At 35.8% G+C, this 21,314-nt stretch overlaps 1 protein-coding gene across 1 annotated transcript; it reads right to left on the reverse strand.

The window, feature by feature from the left end:
• Positions 1–5,888: 5,888 nt before the first annotated feature.
• LOC140154091 (cold shock domain-containing protein E1-like) lies at positions 5,889–21,309 on the reverse strand. The gene is given in 18 exon segments (XM_072176703.1): positions 5,889–8,175; positions 9,447–9,610; positions 10,836–11,023; positions 11,840–12,069; positions 12,634–12,806; positions 13,607–13,873; positions 14,130–14,174; positions 14,963–15,058; positions 15,652–15,823; positions 16,780–16,952; positions 17,658–17,744; positions 18,296–18,410; positions 18,774–18,874; positions 19,139–19,195; positions 19,594–19,712; positions 19,715–19,750; positions 20,230–20,326; positions 21,271–21,309. Coding segments are annotated over 18 exon segments (2,289 nt in total). The 3' UTR covers positions 5,889–8,045.
• Positions 21,310–21,314: the final 5 nt, after the last annotated feature.

Consider the following 21,314-nt stretch of genomic DNA (forward strand, 5'->3'; position numbering starts at 1 on the left):
AAATGATCCAAGATCTTACACTTTATCCACTCGTTTCCTGAAGCAATATTGCATCATTAAAATTCAGAAAATCAGGAAATCAGGAAATGTTTCTGTAAGTTCAATGTGTATAAAGTTACCTTAAGGAAACAAACCAGAAGTTCGATGACGTCCTAAATATGTAAACGAAAGTTCTTTCGAAAAGGGGTGGAGGTCAAAAGGTCCGATTACGTTTGTGAAAAAAAAACTTAGCCAAAATATCAGTCCAAGTTGATCATTTGAGTTTAATTTTCAACATTTCACACTTACTTTAGAAGGGGAAGGCCCGGTGGGTTCAGTTTGTATTTAAAGGTAGGACGTATGACCGTTCCAGGATTTGAAAATGACCCCTATTTCACGGGGAATCGAGGACATTTGCAGCAATTTTACCCCCTATTTTGCGCGAAATCAAGGAAAATTTGCCCAAAATACCTCCCCTATTTTTATCATTTTGAGGACGCATTTTCATTTCACCCCTTATCACGAGGAATCAAGGACATTTTTCGAAATAAATACCCTATTTTTACCATTTAAGGACGCTTTTGAATTTGTACCCCTATTTCACTGGGAAATGAGGACAATAACGAAAACTGTAGCGGTAAAACACGGACGAAAGTCCTAGAAATATACCCTATTTTTCATTTCAAGGACAATTTTGCTCCAAAACACCCCTAATTTGGACAATCGCGAACAATTTTGTCCTCGAAAATTCCGCGGACATTTCTTGAAAAGTACCCCTAATTGGAACCATCATGCGTACACATTGTCAGTGAAGACTGAACCCACCGGGGGGGAAGGAGGGACGGACTCGCCATTTAACAAAAGGATTTTCGTTCATAGGTCGTCATCAAACTTTTGGTTTGTTCCCTTACTGAAATAATAACTATTATGTCCATGAAGATTTGCCTAGGGTGTATGTAATGGCAACATGATGCCAGAGCATGTTGGCCGTATAAAGACCGACTAGGAACTTAATTGAGGAAAGATTTCAGGATCTTTGTCAAAAATAATTCACATTAAAGGCCCATTCAGTGATCGCTCATCTGGACGATCGTAAAAATCATCAAAATTCAGATTTTGGTACCTTTGTCATTGTCATACGTGTGCTATCTAAATTAGCTATGTGTATTTGAATGGGGCTTCAACTTCGTCAGTAATGCTGTTTTCTTCGTTTTTTGACAAATTTGTCATTTCAAAAATACCAAATGACAATTTGAATGACTTATACTTCACTTTTAAGCATTTTATAAACAAAATTTTAATTTTTTTACACTTGCACTGGGATCACTGAATGGGTCTTTAAGAGTGTGAAAGGTAACGTGCAAGTCTTATAATAGTGGCTCTTAATAGGGATAACCATCAAAATTTTATGTTGCCCCTATTGCTACAAGATTGTTTTCTGGATAGAACTCATCAATAGAAGTATTTTGGTGGTTAAATGGTCAAAATCGGTCAAAAACTTTTCGAATTATGAAAGTTTCCCATTCTGACCGGTCATTGGAATGACAAGGTCCAAAAATATCAATTGGGAGCAAAATTGGCATAAGCATATATTTACCTTTATATATTTCTTTATTTTAACATATATGCAAACATGAAACAAGCATATTGTGAAAGTATCAAAGGGTTTCTTATGAAATGGCACTTTACTAGTCAATGGCATAAATTATTTTTTCAAACCGAGGCATTGAAATCATGCATTTAGAGAACGTTTTGCCAAAAATCATCCAAGATGGCCGATATCGCACAAAATCAAAAGTCCAGGTAAACTTTTTTTTTTTTTTTTCAAAAATTTCAATGTTATTGGGTTTAATATGACCAATTAGTAGGTGTATGCAAATTAAATCTTAAGTGTCATTGAAGGTCATTGACTCATTCACAATCACAACAATATATGTTATCCACTTCACTCATCATGCTCATGTGTGACTTCTAACAAAAGGTGCTGGTTCCCGTAGTATTCCTCATTCAAAATAATTCAATACATGACCTCGGAGTTACCTGCATGACTTTCGCGGGCTATTTTGAAACAGTTATGGTTGCACATTCAGGTACTTCTTTTGAAAGTTCTAAACAAGGTATAGCCAGCAGCAAGTTGTAGATGTATAGGCCTAAATATAAGAAAACGTTTAGGGTTGAAATCAGGTGAAAAATACATCGAATGGGCACGAAACTTCACATTTATGTTCAGAAAGGTGTCTTCTTAGCATGATTCGAAAGGAGTATGGAAATTCCAAAGGGAAGCTGGTGATTTAATTTGTAACTCGAGATCTACTTGTTCAATTTGTTAACCTTTTTACAGAGGGTATGATAGAAGTATTACTGGCAACTCTGCCAAATTACAGCTCAGTAGGCCACGTTTTTCACCTGAAATTTATTGACAAATATTTTGTGCCATTCTTGAGCAGTGCTGAACTCAGCCACTGGCAATTAAGCACACTGTGGCGATGGACCAATTTTGACTCGCACTTACAGGAAAATGAAATAAGTTATGTTGTTGTAATTTGCAAGATAGTTACAAAATATAATTGGCATTAACTTCCCCAATTTTTACAGAAAAATATTGAAAATAAAAGAATGAGATCAATTTAGAAATGTCTGTGCAAGCAGTGCACAGTTGAGCTCCCTGCATGTCTATGGGAGTGTTCTAATCAAGTTGATGGTTCATTGGTCATCCCTACTCTTAAGCAGTATTCAGACTTTTTATTGTACGTAAAATATTGTATGTAACATATCTACATTATTTAATCTATTGCCATTCTATTTCCAGTAATGTTTAAGTAATGTTTAAGTTCTAACGAATGTTTGATGACGCAAAATCGATAATATATTTCTGCTAGATATTATATGTAACATATTATCGATTTTTCGTCATCAAACATTCGTTAGAACTTAAACATTACTGGAAATAGAATGGCAATAGAGTAAATAACGTAGATATGTTACATACAATATTGTACGTCTAATACTCGGGAGTCTGTGGAGCGCTTTAGACTATAACATTCAAATTAATATACATGTAGTTACTATCAGCTCAACAGGTCTTGCAGTTCTTGAAACGACAATTTGGCGTCAATCTGTTCAAATATCGACCAATGGAACTACAATGTATAATACAATATTTGAATCTGAAAACTCTTAGATGCACATATATTTTTATAGTACTTTGTCCTACATATGGCCGGAGTGCCGGGAAATATTTTTGTTAACATCTTGAATGTGTTATAGGACCATAAAAGGAAGCTAAAAAAGTTGGTTTGGTAGAGTCCTGGGGGGGGGGGATGCACATTAAAACCTGGTAGATACCCGACTATTTGAGCATGTAACCAGTGCTAGTCCAACCTTCAGATGATCTGCTGATCTCAACAGTCAAGTTGCTGAAAAGTTCTATCCAACTGTTTTTGTTTGTACAAAAGTTAGCTAAGTAAATGTACAATCACTTGTACCTTCTAATTGGCAGTCAAAAATAAAAACATATTACAATTACAAAGTTACTTTTTCAAAATGCTTTCTTTTTATTGTTTCTTCACTCTTATTTTTTTCTTGGTTACATTGTTGTTACTTGTTCAAGTTACTTTTTTGGTTGCTAGTTGTATTGCACAACTAAAATTTCAATTCATATTCATGAACTCTCATTCATATTCATGAGCTGTGTTTCTATCAAATAAAACATGCTCAATATATCTTACTCTTTTGCTACATATTAATTACACTCGATCCTTTCCTTCCAAAAAGATGCAAATTATATTCAATTTCTATATTTCATACTACCATTTACCACTGTATGTGCTATTTTCATTACATTTCATTTGACATTCCCAGAAACCTTTGTCAGTGGTACACTATGAGCTTCACATTACAAGTTAACCCAGGGTTGCCAAAAATTTCAGCCCAAATTGCGGGTCAAATAATCGAAAAGTCATCCAATTTTTCTCTTTACCATTGGTTTCTATGGGGCAGGAAACTACCAGAAGTCGCTGAGCCAATGTTGAAGTCGCCCAATTATTTTCTTAACCATTGGTTTCTATGGGACAGGAAATTGTCGCGGGGGTTGACCAAATGGGCTACCAAATTGCGGGTATGGCAACCCTGAGTTAACCCTTTCTTTTCATTCTCATTACATTATGTAAGTTACAATGTAACTGTATACCAAATTACTATATCGTGACAATGGGGTCATCTCAGAGTCGCCAGTGGGCCTTTCAAAATTTCCAGCAAATAGGCAGGTCAATTCAGATTAAAATGGGACCGTGTGTGCCTGCAAGGTTTATTTCCGATTCACTTCTGGTACACATTGATTAGATCAAATTGGATGTGTCTGCATGGTTCACTTATGGCACACATTGATCTAGATCAAATTAGATGTGTGCCAGCGTGGTCCACATATGTTTCACATTGACCTGTCCCACTCCAGATCAGGTCTGACTACACACTCTAGTCAGAATAAATTTAGCCGAAACTCTTCAACAAAAGTCACATATAACATGGGAAATGGCAGTATGAAGTGGTGTATATTAATAAAAGATACATTTTTTTGGCAATCAAATCCCTGAACTATATATCTGAGCTAAAGTATCCTCCATTTAAGAGGCAATAGGAACACAAAGGAAATCTGGTTTCCTTCGTGCTGCGGCCATTTGGGAAAAAATGGCCAAATTCATAAAGCCAACAAAGCACCATATCATTTTCTAGTAAGTACATTGATATTTTAGAAATTACTATATTTCCTTATATTCTACATTATCCTAAATTAAAGTAAATTAAATTCATCATTTTGTCACTTATTATTTTGTAAATCACCAATTTTTTTAATGGCAGAAATGACCAACTTGGTGAGTTAGGCCTAGTGTTGAGCATAAAAAGGTATTCTTTTTTAATGTAACATTACAATAATATAGTTCCTTCAGTTACATTAACTCAAAAGGCTTTATTTCAATACAAGGGGACATCCAGTATTATTTCAATACAAGGGGACATCCAGTGATCTGAATGTATGCCCTTTTTTTTTACTCTTTTACTGACCTTGAATGCTTTGGTATCAATAATACATTTTATCAAGCACTCCTTCAAATGAAGCGGATTCCTTTTCTCTTTTCAAATAAGAACATCATCAGTATAATTCTGGTATACCCTGCGTTTTAGGGTTAGGGTTATAGTTAAGGTTAGTGTGGTACGCAGGGTATTCCAGAATTATTCCACATTGTCATAGACATTATTACACTTGTTATAACATTTCAGCCCAATTCCATTCAGTTTGTTTATCACCGCTTTGTATAGGTCACACAATAATAACATGATAAATATCTTAATACATACACTGTGTGCAGCTCACATACGGACTTCAAATTATCTTACTCAAGACATATTAACCTAATAAAACTCTCTTATAACCATAAACAAACTCACACATACACAACTCACAAATTACACACGAGTTGTTCAATTTTCAGCATGACAAATATACTCAAAACAATACAAAAAGGGACAAGTCTACTAAAACTACTCTATTGTGTTACTCACATTCAGTGCAGGCACATGGAAGGATTGAATTATTCTTATATCTCAGTATTATTTCAACTCACATCAGGCCAACATGATCACTCACTACATTTAATATTAGATGAAAGGTTTGGTCTATTACCAAGACCTCAAGGAAATGACAGTTTGATGGGAATTGTAAGTGCTATTTATCAAGTTTGCAGAAATAATTATTGCATATTGACTTGTAATTATGAGGCATTTACAATATATATGAGTTTTATACAAACATAAATTGGAATATTCAGTGTTTGAACCCTGCCACGACAAACAAATATTAGCATAATAAAGGAAAATCTTCCTTAACATTCCTATTTTTTTATGTTCAACAAGTTCAACAAATTCCAATTTTTCTTGCAATTGATCTATCATAACTGTTTGCTTCTCATATTTTCTTACAAATGTTTTTGACATTTTGCTGACAACAAGTCAGTCACTTGAAGTATCTGTTCATGCTGTCATTATGTATCAAAACTGATGAGTGCAACATAAAAAAAAAAAACTACAACTACTAAAAGGTTCAGCTACTTATCATGCGAGTCAAAGAAAAGTTTTCCATCCTTACTGCTTAGTAATTAATCTTATTGGCAACATATAATTGCTGCACACATCAATTGTAAAATGCAACTGAGTTTTTTTCTTGACTTACAGAGCATGTAAAATAATCCTATTAATGCCCCACATGCCTGTAATATTATATAGCACATTGTTACGGCTGTGTATAAAAAACGAATTTCGTACAATCACGAAATGCCTGTTTTAAAAAGGAGGAAAATACCAGCGATTGCAATCAATTAACATTAGAAACACACACAATCATGTCAAAGAAATAATGGCCTATGGTAAACAGTGATAACTCACACAATTTTACAGTACTACACTTTTTTCATATCAAATTTTCTATAGTGAATTAAATTAGCTGAATATACCAGCTTTTTGATTCAAAAATTTGAACACACTCAGAATCCTGGTGCTGCTGACAAAAGTGTAAACATATTAGCCCTTCATCTTGGCTTAATATCAAGTTCATATCATTCCCTCAATGATCTTTAGTTTTTATTGTGTGCATTCTAGTTGTATAAGGATAGAAAATTTCAATTAAGAGTATTTTATCAATCAACTAAAATGGGTGTGCATCATTCTCATCACTTACATACACAATAACAAACAAAACACAATGCACTGGCATAAATTGTGCACACACATAAACTCACATACAAATCACACCAACATAAATTAACCTGCTTTTTTGGCAGCTCATCAATTTATGTCAATTTAAACAATCCATTGTTTCATAGCACCAAGGACAGTACTCAAACTAGACAAGACATAATATTATTACTGTCTCAGAGAGCAAATCAAAACTTGCCATTTTACTTCAAAAATATTTTGCAAATTTTATTTTTTGAATAGCAGTTTAAATTCAAATATTTAAGGTGCAGCTTTTAATTTTGTCACTTGACTATTTATAAATACAATTATTGAAACATGTAGCTAGGCAACCATTAAAAGAGATATGATGGCCTACTACTACTGTCCTTTTAAGGATAAACTTTTTTTCAATTTCATTAATTTGAATAATTTCAAGTTTTAAAAAAAGTAAACAAAGTAACCATAACTGCACTTCCTGCCTGATTCTGTCAAGGCCTACATTCTTTATTAATTTTATTACTTAATTTTGTTTATGTGTTAAGTCTACAATAACCAAAAAAAAATTTAAAGAAAATTTCAGTTTCTATCAAACTCTATAAGAAAATCCTATAACTGAGGTTTTTTCCAAAAATATTGCAACTGATATTTTAATGTAGTACTTATATAAAAGCATGCCAAAAATAAACATCTGATATGGCATGGAACAAAAAACAATACACAAAAAAATATGTCAGGTACTGAAAAGTTGTTTGCATCGTAACTCCTCAACTAAGTGAAACATGGACTGATTAACAAAGGCCGATTAATTCCGTGTGGCATACATGGATGGAAATCAAACAAGATTCCACAATTTACTGTGTTGCCTTTTTTCCATTTTTATGGTTAATACAAAAATCCCATTGTATTACAATATTATTTATCATGCTCACAGATTGATGAGCGATAGGGTACTATAATTGTTTACCTATTTCTGAACGGAATTAAAGTTTATATGTTGCAACTTTTTCTTGCCTACAACTACAGCAAATATTCACATAAATTAGAAACCCCAAATTAATCTGTAGAAATTCTACAATTGATTACCAATATTATGTGCCATGTTGTTGCACTCAGTTGAAGATTTACATTTTTTTTGTCAACAAAAAAGTAAATGACAAACGATAAAAAAATTGAAAAATAATAAAATACCCTAGTGGCATCACACATAATATACTTTAGCTTTTCTTATGGTCATAACTGGCGGAGTCACTCTTGATGTATTTCTTTTTGGTCATTTCCTTTTTCCTTTTTTTCCGTTCAAGTTTCTTCTTTTCTCCTCCAGCCATACTTTGGTCTCGTCAGCGTTGCAGTGTAAATCCCTTGGTTCCATCTGGTCCTTTAGGAGTGCGAAGAACTATCATGCGTGGACCTCCTGTGTCCTCACTGACACTCTTCATACGACTTAAATGAGCAGGGCGCTGTATTTCACTGTTTGATGCAAAAGGAAGAATGGTAACAAGAATTATGCACATTCTGAATATTCCTCTCCACACACAGTGGTATCAATGGAAGTTAGATTCACTTAAATAACTCTTACTGTTATTGTTTACTCAGACAGCTGACTACTTAAAATTGTTAGTCATTACTTCAACAATGCAAACATAAAGTCCACTCCTTTAGATGATTTGTTCAAAACCACTATTTAATCAGTACACTTGAGACAACACTTATTGACTTGTATCTTGGTAATATGTGAATCCTGTGTTTCTTTACCTGAAGTCAGTTTTACCGAAATTCTTTCCCACAATACAATATGCAGGTTTATCAGCAGAGCATACACTATGTGTTCCTGTGCGACATGCGCTATGGGTTGTTCTGACATGCAATGAAGGGTGTAATTTCAGTCAAACTGACTTCGGTAGAGGAAACCCACCATCCACATATTCACAGCTCCTATCTCGGTAATCACAGCACAAGCTATTCTTACTTGTCTCTATTGACCCTGAGCACGCTTTTCAAGGAGTAAGCTATTTGTGACATTTTGTCAATTTCATCTTTGAACCTATTGAAACCAGGCAGTGGCGTGGCGTAGCGTGGGTCATCACATTGGGGGGCACCGACCATGATTGGGGGGGCACCGGGTATGATTGGGGGGCACAAGCCGTTTTTCTGCAATTTTCCTATGGGATTTTTTAAAATTTCAGATTGATTGGGGGGCATGTGCCCCCCCTAGCCCGAGGTACTCACACCTCCGTCACTACGATTTCCACTGTCCTTCTCCGTCACGAAGGTCTGAGACTCCTGAGCATATCTGGTCCAGGGTACACATAAAATACCACTTTTTCTCATAAATACCACTTCCTACCATTCCTCACGTGAAGATGAGACTTAAACAAAACATATTTGGTGCATGTTCGTAAATTTTGACCACATTTGAGGATGTAAAAGACCAGACTTGTGACTGTTATCATCGCCGTGTTTTGAAGTCTTCCTATAAATAGATGCCGTCAGTGTGACGTCATCACCGCGACGTGACTTCACGGTGCCCTGTTTTTACGTACGTATGGAACTCATGGCCCTAGTGAGGAAGGAACAGGGCCATGATGTTTCGGGCTAGTGCCCCCCCCCCCCCCGTGCCCCTATGATGCTACGCAACTGAAACCAGGTGCTACAAACAAATTGCTACTGCCCTCATTGCATTTTTTTTTTACATTTTGAAGTGATAAATACTTCTTGATAGGATAGCTTGATTAACCTACCTGAGTCTGCGTACGTTGACGGCACTGTGACGACCATTGCGCTGATTTTGTACCAAGACAAACTCAACTTCGTCCCCTGGTTGCAGTTCAATGTCATCCACGACCTCACTCATATGGAAAAACAACTTCTTGCCTTCACCCATATCATAATCTATGAAGCCATACTGCAAGGTAAAGGTAAAATATTTAGAGCGTTAATTTCCTACACTGGTAGCATAATAGTGCTGCAATCAACAAATCCCAAAGTGATACACGCAACAGAACTGGCATAATATATTTTCAATAATCTTCCAATTTTGTTGTTAAAACCAATTCCAAAATATTCCTCCGGTCATAAGGATACAGAAAGTATATAATTTGACCTATCTACAATCTTTCCAGAGTTATGATGAACAAAAAGGTCAAAATTTGGGCTCCACACATGTCAAAACAACAAATTTCCTCTGATTTTGATGAAATAGTTTCAAACATTTGTGCTGTTTTAACAATTTAAACAAGTAGACCGCCTAACGTGTCATACGCTATTTTGTGCGGTTTGTATTGCAAGGAGATCACTGGCTTGTGCAACGCTATTTTGTGTGGTTTGCATAATTCATTGACCTACAATTTACTCATAGACTAATTTCCAGTCGTTTAAGACTAACAAATCTGATTAAATCGGGGTTTCATACTCTCTTTGATAGCGAGAACCAATCAGAGCAAGTGTTAGAAAAATACAAAACATGCATTGATTGTGTATATTGTGCACTCCAGCATTACTACGCACAGTGTTTCATGCAGCGTTCGGCGTCACGTGAGTTTGATTCATTTTTGGGCGGGTTGATGCATTTATATTTCTTTCTATTTTCCAACATATTTAGTGATAATTCGTTATTAAAACAGAAAAAATCACAAATTTTTCTTTCTTCTCGTGTATGAAATAGGTTAATAAACGCGTATTACTTGTTGCTTGAGAAATTAGACAAAATAATGCACTTTCGCTGATGTTGATGCGTCTAATGCACGAGCCCTTTATTCCTGTTTAATAGCGACTGCAAACACAGATTAGGGATAGGCCTATAATTTGTCACTGACAAAGGGACAGACAAGGGCATTATTACATTCTTACTAGCGTACGACAATAAGGAATAGTTTTGAATACCTCAGATGTTTTATTACCAAAGTAACACATTGAAACAAGTCAATGCCCATTCAGTTCTATTGATTATGATCCATTTGATTATGACCTTCATTTTTTAATCCTTAGTGTGTGCTTATTTGGGATATTTGTAAATGCTGCAATTTTGTTAAATTTGAATCTCTGCCAAGAAATGCCTAAGGTACATTATAATGCTTCCAATCAAATTCTGTGCATCATGCAGAAGTTATGATATCGTACAAGTCTCCTACCTGTCCTTTGATAGAGTCCACATAGGCACGTAAGAATTTCCTCACAGCAGCCAGATGACACGCCCATTCCTGGCCCGTATTCTCAACAAGGCACAGTTGAAAACGCACATTGTCTCCCGTCTGTAGGAACTCGTGCTTGTCCGTCAGGCTGGTGATGCAGTAGGGGTAACTGGGGCCTTCTTTGTTATCTAGTGTTTACAAAACATTCATAGAGATGATAAGATATCACATGGTTGTTTGTACTCATTTACATTCCTTCTTTCTCCTTCTCCACAGTGCAATATGATGTCTCTTTCTTATATTCAGTTGCACTACATTATTACAGTGGACACTCATAAACACAAAATCTGTTAACACAACATTCCTGATAACACAAAATGTTTTTAACACAAGCTAAAATCTGAGGCCCTGACAATTTTGTGTTAACGAGGTTCCACAATAGTTATATCCCTTTCTAACCAAATTTACAAACACTTGTGGAATGCAATTTTGCTATGCATGTGGCATACAACAAAAATATACTGTGTTGAGATATGGGTCAAGAAAGGATTGGGCAACATCAGAATTATTACTCATTAGTATTATCTCTAACACCCAACTTGCAGCAATAAATTTTTATATTTTGAGTTCTAAATTACAGTTTCTAACAGATAAATGCTGTCTAATAATAGGGTTCCCACACTTGAAGCCTTAAAAATTCAAGGACTTTCAAGGTCCAAAAGCATGATTTTGAAGGACTTATCACAACACATGCAGCACGTATTAATGAAAGTCACAGCTCCTCTCCACTCCCCAAATTTTGTCAAAATTATACTTTAGGTATAAAAATTCCAATTTTCAAAGACTTTCAAGGACCTTGTGCAAATTTCCAGGACTTTCACAGGCCTTGAAAAAGGTGTTTTCAAATTCAAGGACTTTCAAGGACCGTGGGAACCCTGTTATAATTATACACAGGTGCATTGTATAATGTGGGTTAATTTGGTATACTTCTCAAGATGTCTTACCATGATGGATGACTTGAACCATGCCATTGTAGTCGGTTTGCTGGGGGTCAATATTACGCAGAGGACGTACGACTTTCCCTTGAAGCATGCCCTGCTTGATGACCCAAGCTGGTACAGTGCCTTTAGAGATTTTTTTCACATCCTCTGCGCTTATCTTGGTGCCACGTCGTAGTACGGTGTATTCAACTTCATCCCCAAGTTCTAATTCATTCACATCTCCACTGTATTCACTGCAAAGAAAACGTTTCGTTCAATTGATAACAACAAAACTTGTAAAACAATTTGTAAATCACAAGATATTACTTTTTATTTCAGAACGCTTCTTTTTCAACTAAATATTTTTGTTTTAACTCTCAACTTTACATTGCATGAAGTGCTAATCTCTAATAATGATAAGGGTATTATTATTTTTCCATTGATTCTAAAACCTGTCTCAATGTTTGTACATAAAATCGGTATCATAAATGTACAGAAATCCGGGCTGCGATGTGATCACGAATGCGTGCCCCAAGCACAAGGTACATGAACACGAAATCCAGTTGTACATACTACAGGTCAAACAAATGCTTACAATATCCAGTCCATTCAAACAAATCAGTTTATAACCCTGTACAATGTTGAAACAGAATTTAAGTGTAAGTTATGGTTCTAGACATATAGGCCTACGTGTCAAGACCTGCTAGTTGCTTTAGCACATATCATGCAAATCAGATGTGGTGCAGCTATATGGACTTTGTGTAGCTCCATACAATTCACTTCTATTGTTTTATGTTCCCCCCCCCCACTAATCATACCTGTAGTGAAAGAAGACTTCTCTATCGTGATCAGCTGTCTCTATGAAACCAAAGTTTTCTTTCAGCACAGCCAGGAATCCTTGCTTTCTGGTGTTGCCATTGTGGTTGAGTACCACAATGTTAACAGCACGAGCAGAGTTGTCTTTCTTTACTTCAGCCACCTTGAATTCAACCTGCAATAAGGAAGAATAGAACATTGTCATAAAATATCACCTATTTGTCCAATTTTACAAGTATAGAGCAGAGACTATTTTGCCATTGTTACCTAAAATGAAATGTGTGATTTCTTTCTTACAATGAACAGACAAATGCAATATATGAATAGCTTGTTTCCAAACCATGTTAAGTCCACAAACACATGTTTCTGATTTACCTGTGCGATATTGCAATGGGTTGTGATACTATAGGTATAGAAATTTCAGTTGGATGCCCCATTATAAAGCAAACAGTGGATGGATACACAGTAACAATACTGTGTGAGGCCTTTGGTTCCCAAATGAGAACAATTAGTCTGCATATTATTAAGTAGCATTGTTGTGGTAAATAATGGCTTGTTGATGGTACAACTAATTGTTGCTAATGTCAAACTTGTGGTTGTAGACTTAACATGGTTTGGGAACAAGCTCTTCATATATGGAGCAATTGTTAACCTTTAGAATTTCACTGCTTCTTGACCACTTCAATGCGAAACTGTCACATAAATGATTCTTCAATCAATGAATGAATGAATGCTAAGGATACACCAGTTGTGAATGACTACACATAATTCTCTGGACATTTCAATATGATTTGCTTTGTAATACATGTTGAAATTGTAAATAAAGCTTTGCCTAAAATACTGATTCAACTAAGTACACAAACCAATCAACATGCTAGTGTGATAAAAATAACCATGCTCTTCCAGGTTTAATAAATTATAATTCGATACATCCCCAAGTATTACGATGGCAAATATATAAATTAGTTGACCCACCTTGTCACCAACATCAGGTGGAACCCTCAAGTCAGTGTCTTTAGCGTGGAAGCTGATTAGTTTCTTTGACCCGTTATTTTGATAGATAATTTGACCTAGGTCTGGTACGGCATCACGACCCTTGCCTGGACTGCGACCCCATAGGTTTTCAGGAATCTTGTCCACCACACCACGTTGTTTTCCAGGGAGGATATTTTCAAAGAACACAGTTCCTTTGGGTAGAATCTTGATGCGCACAGCGATGTGTCTTTGTGGGGCTGTTGGATCCTGTATGGAATAAGATGATTCAAGAAATAACAAAATGTTAATATGCTGTCTAGTTATCAGTTATAAATACAATCATAGCATATACATGTTGCAATGTGCACTTTTGCTGAAAATAACAAGTGCATGGCTTATTTAAGAACCAATATTTCACTCTGTGAATCAGACAAAGTACGTACAAGTTGCTATCTCAAATTACTAGTTGACAGAGTACATGCCCTCAAAATGGACATATTCTTTATGGATTCAAGTTACTTACAGGCACTACGGTGAATTCAACTTCATCAGAAATGTGGATGTCACCCTGTAAAATAAGGAAACATAATTTTAGTTAAATCTACAACAACAAAAAATGATTTCAAATTTTTTTTTCATGTTGCTACATTTGAACACCTGCTGATGAAGGTGTTTCTTTTTTTTAATACTTGACGAAAGTTGTTGACAAAACAACAGAAAAAGTTCCCAGTGATATTTGAGTTCACTCATACTGATATGAATGAGGCAAACTTAATTAATGTTATACAAAATGTCTGAGAGGGGAAAGTAATGCTATTGGTACTTAACAAACCAACACATCAAAAGATCTCTCACATTTTCTCTAGCACACACAGAAAGCTTTTGATTATTGACTAACCAAAACCTGCAGAAAGTGTGCTACTGTTCTTATCAACTCTCACTTTTACCATTCTTTCTATACTTAAGGATATACGATGTATTGTTGGTCGAAGCAGCAAAAAAAAAAGTAGTTCACAGCATCTTACGAATGGTAGTGAGCTTTAGCAAAAAATTGCATTGCTCAATTCATAGCGAGCGTGTAGAAGAATTTAAATATCACAGATATACTTTTGTAGGTCCTGTGGTTCTTGAGTTATGTTGTAAAGAGGGCTGAAACAACAACACTTTTGTAAAACGTACATAACTCATTAACAACAATAAATTAAGCAAGTTTTCAAAGTATATGATTTGTAGAATGAACTTTTGCAAAATACCAAAGTGTTATTTTTCAATAATATATTGATTCAGATAATGAAAATTGGCTGCTTCGACCAACAATACCTCGTATACCCTTAATAGTATAAAGCAAAGCCTTACCTCATCTAGCATTTCACTGAAATGAAAGAACATCCTGGCATCCCTGTCTACACACTTAATGAAGCCAAAGCCTTCTTTGACTGCAGCTACAGTACCCTGCAAAGACAAGATGACAGACAGGTGGAATACTAAGAGAACAACCACACATTCTACTACACATAAACCTGATGGCTCACTATCTAGCAGACTACAAAGATATACACATTTACCTTGCCACCAGTTCTTATATTCAAAAGAGTTATAGCACTTTACAATATAACATGTTTTCTTTTCAACAGAACAGTGAACATACATAACAACATGCCATTAACCCATCCTTTGGATCACCTAAACAGAGGTTTGTTGCAATTACATCCAAATTTCTAACAGAATCATGAATGTAAATATCGAAGCATGCATGTAATCAATAGAGAATGTCAGGTGAATTGAGTGAACTATGGTTTGGATGTCTGAGAGGGGAAAGTAATGCTATTGGTACGACAGAACCAACACATCAAAAGATCTCTCACATTTACTCTAGCACACTTAGTAAGACTTGACTTACTGAATTCAGTCAAGCAAAACCAGCATAAAGTATGCCTTTCGAACTTTCTCTTTGTAGATATAAAATAATGACACACCCACACATTACAAATGAATGTATTGAGATGCATCATTGATTGATAGTGATTGTAGATGACCCTACTCACCGTTTCTCTAGAAGTCTTGGTTTCATCAAAGAAGTTTTGGGCCAGTGTAAGATTGGTAGCCCTTTGCATGTGGTCTCTTTTATCAGTGGCGACATTGAACTGCACCATATCATCCACACACAGAGTGTATGAATGCATCAAGTCTTTCTCACCATACGACAGCTCTCGTTTACTGTAAATTTAAACAAAGCAATATTTGAAATAATGACTCCAGCAGATTTGCTCACTTTCATGTTTATCTACAATTGTTGATGACAAATGGCAAAACATTACAAACAAGAATTCAATAAAATTATTTCACTTATTTCTAAATATGTATCTATTAATTCAGATTACTTTATAATTGAAAAACAAGTCAAGAATCTACACCAACGCACATCCAAAGTCGTTTGTTTCTCTAATGCGTTGTTAACAATAACATGTGCTTATATTATTCAGCAAATTACTTCAGCGGTGTCTGTCTGCTCCGTCTGATTACCGTGTAAAAAGAACTAGGTACACACTACACACGATGCTACGCAGCTTGACCAGCGAATGAGGTGCCAATATGATGATGACGTGATTCAATTAGTCAATCAGAACCCCACTTCCGTATACGCCATAAACTGTGCCAAATTGGCAGACTGCTGAAGTACTGTGCTGAAAACTATAGACCTTTGTAACACTCAAGCTTAAAGATGCAAATTATTTTTAAATTTCGGGCTGAGCCCATAAACAGGGGTAGCATTAAGGCCCGAAAGTCGGGGGTTGTTTTCCTGTGTTTTTCACTCCCGAGCTTGCAGAAAATCCAAATGCATGGGGTGAAAATTAAACCTCGGGGGTGAAAAATATTTTGCAGTGTAGTCAGGGGTAGGAGTAAGGTCCAAAAGTAGAGAGTCAGAGTTCACCCCAAGCTTGCACATTCCCAATATATGGAGGGTGAAAAATTAATATTTTTTTAATTTAGGGGTCATTCACCCCCGATCGGGGGTTAACACTACCCCTGCCCATAAATGCTGACAGACCAAGATGACAGATTTATCATAGCCTTATACACAGGACAATTTTCAGTCTGTAATCTTTAGGTATCAGATAGAATGTGGGTGTCCAGCACAAGGGGTGCCTCACACAAACTTGTTCATAACCTACCCGCCATCTTCAGTTTGATAGATGAGTTTTCCTGGAAACGGTTCATTGCTCTTTTTGGTGCTGAAGCGTGGGATGGTTTTTGTGATGGTGCCGGTGTACTCCTTTTCACTTGTGTCCTCAAACACCACAGTTCCAACAGGAAGTTTCTTGATGTTAATGGCCACTTCTTTATCCTATGAAGTAATCCAAAGTTCAAATAAATTGATTTATTTTTGTCCAAGTTAAAGCCATATTATAACATTTTCATACAAAATAGATTAGCATTTCTTTGCCATAAAATGTTAATTTTACTGTCAGATTATATCCCTTTTATTTTTGAGCGAACAACTATGCCAAAACAAAGAAAATTGGAATTTACTATCAGCGCATATGTCGCCAATACGTACCACTCCTTCGGTCATGTTATGGTACGACCCTTTGTTGTGTAGATCACCATCCCGCACGCCGTGTACGTACTGTGTGTTATGAACATCGTGTATGCGTTCGACTAATAATTCCATCGTTTTATTCAAAATCTCGGATTTTGACAAAACTAAAGCACCTAGAGTCTTGATTTTTGCAGGGTATATTGGTTTAATGAAGTACAATATAATCGTGTAAAAAAATTAACTAAAAAAAATCAGTGAGGGCGTCCTCCTCAGCAAATGTTATAATATGGCTTTAACAAAATGAGAGGATACAATTGTGCACAAACACTTTAGTAATTTTTTAATTTGTAAACTTCCCTCATAAAAATAAGTTAAATATACAATCACCAATCATCATGAACATGATCAAAAGAACACTTCCTGTTCTGACTTATCACATTGTTGATAGATGTTATAATTGTATCTTGTTATAACCAATACTTTTGATTTTACTCTGAAATAAAGACTTACATGTCTGTGACCAACTTCAAACTCCAAATCATCACCAAGTGCCATCTCATTAATATTCCCATTGAACTCACTGTAGTGAAAGAATATCTACAAAATGAGAAAACAATAACAAAATTAGCTCTAATGCCCGGTTGCTTTTTGGCGAGGAGGAAGGAAAGATAGAAGGAAGAAAGAAGAAGAAAAAACTTTTTTCTCAGGTGCAGTTTTGAACCCAGATCCCTGGGGTGCCATACCTGTGCATGGGCCTACCTTGCCACGGGGGTCTAGCTTGGCCGGCCAAGCTTTCCTTGGCTATGATAACGCTATCGCATCATGTGGGATACCTGTGCATGCATATACGTTATTTGAGGCTTTTTGATGTTTGGTTCGGTTAGGGTTAACTTCTTATCTTCTTTGAGAAAAATAAATTCCACAAAATTTAGGTGAAAAAAGTTGCAACATGCCATAATTATTTCGATTTGATTTTCTAGTGCTAACCAGTTTGCAGAACTTCACTTTTAACATACAGTATAGACTAAGTGTTTCTTGTATGTTTTCATAAGACAGTAGATATGCAATATAATTAAATGCTGTGACATGCATTTGTGGACTTTTAAATAAAAGCTATGTGTGTAATAGTGATCCCATCAGATACTTACTTCTCTGACGACATCAGCTCTCTCAATGAAACCAAATGATTCCTTCATGGAGCACACCACACCCTGGTAGCGGGGTTCAGCTAATTCTATACCTGTGGCTCGGACATTGCCATTTCTACAAACACAATGATAAATAACATAGTGAAAACTTCCTGGATGCCATAATACGGTACCATATTGTTTATATTAGTCAAATGTTTTCTTTTTCAATGTAAACTGGACAAACACAAGATCCCTGTAATAGCTTGATCCTAAATTTAATTTGTATAGATAATTTAACAGCACTCTATGCTGCATTGTTTGTATGTTGTGTACACTGACAATGTGTGGGCTAATTTCTCTTTACTGGAAGGACTCGGCAAAACAGCAGAGATTGCCATTTTTGGGGCACAGGCATAGCACCAGATAATGTTATCATTATGATTATTTGAAGGGAGTATAAACATTTCAAGTTTCACCCCACTTAGACATTCCTTACCTTTTGTCAGTAGCTATGTAAAATGAGACTTTGTCGCCTTTTCTTGGTTGCCTGTCTGAACTGACCACATCTTCTGCTTGAAAAGTGAGAAAGAAGCTCTCCTGCAATGATACATAGGGAAAAATACACACATGAAAATATCTTACAAGAGAGTCAGTGAAAATACTAAATGCAGACAACCCTGTATTTAATATCAATTGCATTACCAAGATGTGCAAGATAAACAGATAAGATTTAAAGGTTTGAGAAAGGGCAATAATGTAGAAAATCGCTTCTTCTCTTTGCTTGCATTTTTATCATGTACATAAAACAAGTGACAAAAATTGTATATTTCACATGTACATAATCAACTCAAAATCACTTACCCCGTTCATTTCATAGGAGACTTGACCCAGTTTGGGTGGTCCTGGAGAAGCTCCAAGCTAGAAAAAATAAAGAAAAATGAAAAATCTATCAAATATTTAACTTTCTTTTACACAGTCTTCTTTTCCAATGTCACTAGGCCATACAAATCCAATTTGTCATTTCTCTCCCTTCTCTGCTTACACATTTGGAATATTAAAGCCACATATTTTTAACAAAGATACTTGCACTTCACCACACATGTATCATTTTATGGACACAGCTCTGTACTGGAGCAGTACCCATATCATCCTAAATTCAGAAAAACCTTGACAGTCAGGAACACCTCAAGTAGTTTATGCATAGAAGAGTTTGCCACATACTTATGTATCAGGACACCAGAATGCAATATCCAATTAGCTCTTTTGGCTAATTTGTGTTACCTCTTTATAAAAGTATTATTCCCTGTACTGCTTACCCGTCTATAAGGCATTCTAGCTTCTGATACCACAATGCCTATAAACTGCTCATCTTGGGTGATTTCTGGTGAGACAGAGCCTGGTACCAGGCTGATTATCTTAGTTGCGATGGGTTTGCGGTTCTTCTGTCTGCAATGGTTTCAAATTCTACTGCATCTGAAATGTACAATTTTGAAGATAACAAACTGAGAAAAGTATCACAATAAATACCAGAGGCAAAGCCTTTACATCGAATCTCAAGTTCACATCTAAGTGAGTAAAAATAAATACTGCTTGATTGATTCGTCGCTGGGCAGGAAAAACATCTTATGTGCTTGTGGCCCCTGAACATGTTTAAAACAAAACTGCCAACAGGTTACAGGAAGTTTTGCTTTAAACATGTTCAGGGGCCAATGACACATAGGAGGTTTTTCCTGCCCAACGACTTTGTGTATCAGTAGACCTACTGACCTTGTTAATACATCTTGTGTATATGCACTGCTAACAGCTACAACCTCTACACCACTAAAACGATATTTGTATGTGGTTGATTCTTCACCATGTGTTGGAAACTTTTTTAGAAAATCAACAGAATTTTTTTTTAAACTTCTCATAATATATGTTAACCCGAGTCTGACTATTCACTCCTGGCTTACCTCCTACATTAAGTTCTTCTACACTCCCATCATAGTGACTGTAGTGAAAAAATAGTCGGCCCTCCCTGTCACAGCATGTAATGAATCCATAGGAACCCTGTAAAAAGCAAAGATGAGTAAGGTGTGATTAGTCTCTGGGCTGGGCCCACAGTCAGGATAACTTGGTGATTTACAAGAATTTCAACTTGGCCTATTTTGCCTTGTATTCCCTCAAAAGAAGCATTTATTTCATTCTTCCTTCAATATTATAATAGATACAACATTAAAGGAGTATTTCGTGATCCTAGCATCCTCTATTTATGTCATTTTTCATTACATATCCACGAAAAAAACCTATTCCCAAAATTTCAGTTGCTTCCGATTTTATGCTTCACGAGTTATGCATGATTATGTGTATTACACTGCTCCATAGACAATGCGTTGTAATTTCGTTCTGGTGCACCAGAACGAAATTCAAATTTCACGATATCTTTGCTAAACGAATTAATCTGCAAGAAATATTTTGTACATAAACATTATGTAGCCAGAGGTTTCCAGTGATATAAAAATCTCAACTTTTTTTAGAAAGTGGGGGGATGTGGCTGTGGATCACGAAGTGCCCCTTTAATAATAAGATCACATTTTAAATTTAGATTTGTCTTGTCTTTTCTTTTTTCACTTTTCAAGTATAAGTAAAGGACAACTTGAGACAAAATCTATTACATTGATTCTGCTTTTTGAAAACATAAATTCCATGCCTTTTCCATGTTAAATGCATAACACAGCAGCTAGAAATGTTTTGTACACTCAAGAATACTGTAAAAACTTGATCGTTAGCATATGCTTACTATCGAGCGCTTTTAGAACATGCAAACATGAAGAGCCCCATCCACAAAAGTGTAAAGGGTTTTGAGCAAATCATCGACACACATAGTTACATACGAACAAATAAACCTGCAAGTTCAACCACATTAGCTCAGTTGGTAATGTTTTCGAAAGTGCTCGATAGTAAGCAGATATGGTAACTATCAGGTTTTTATGGTACATGTAAATTGAACTCACCAGCATTTTTTCCACAAGACCCGTTTCTCGATCTGGCATTCTGA

This window comes from Amphiura filiformis, chromosome 1 (assembly GCF_039555335.1).
Source record: "Amphiura filiformis chromosome 1, Afil_fr2py, whole genome shotgun sequence".
Lineage (NCBI taxonomy): Eukaryota > Metazoa > Echinodermata > Ophiuroidea > Amphilepidida > Amphiuridae > Amphiura > Amphiura filiformis.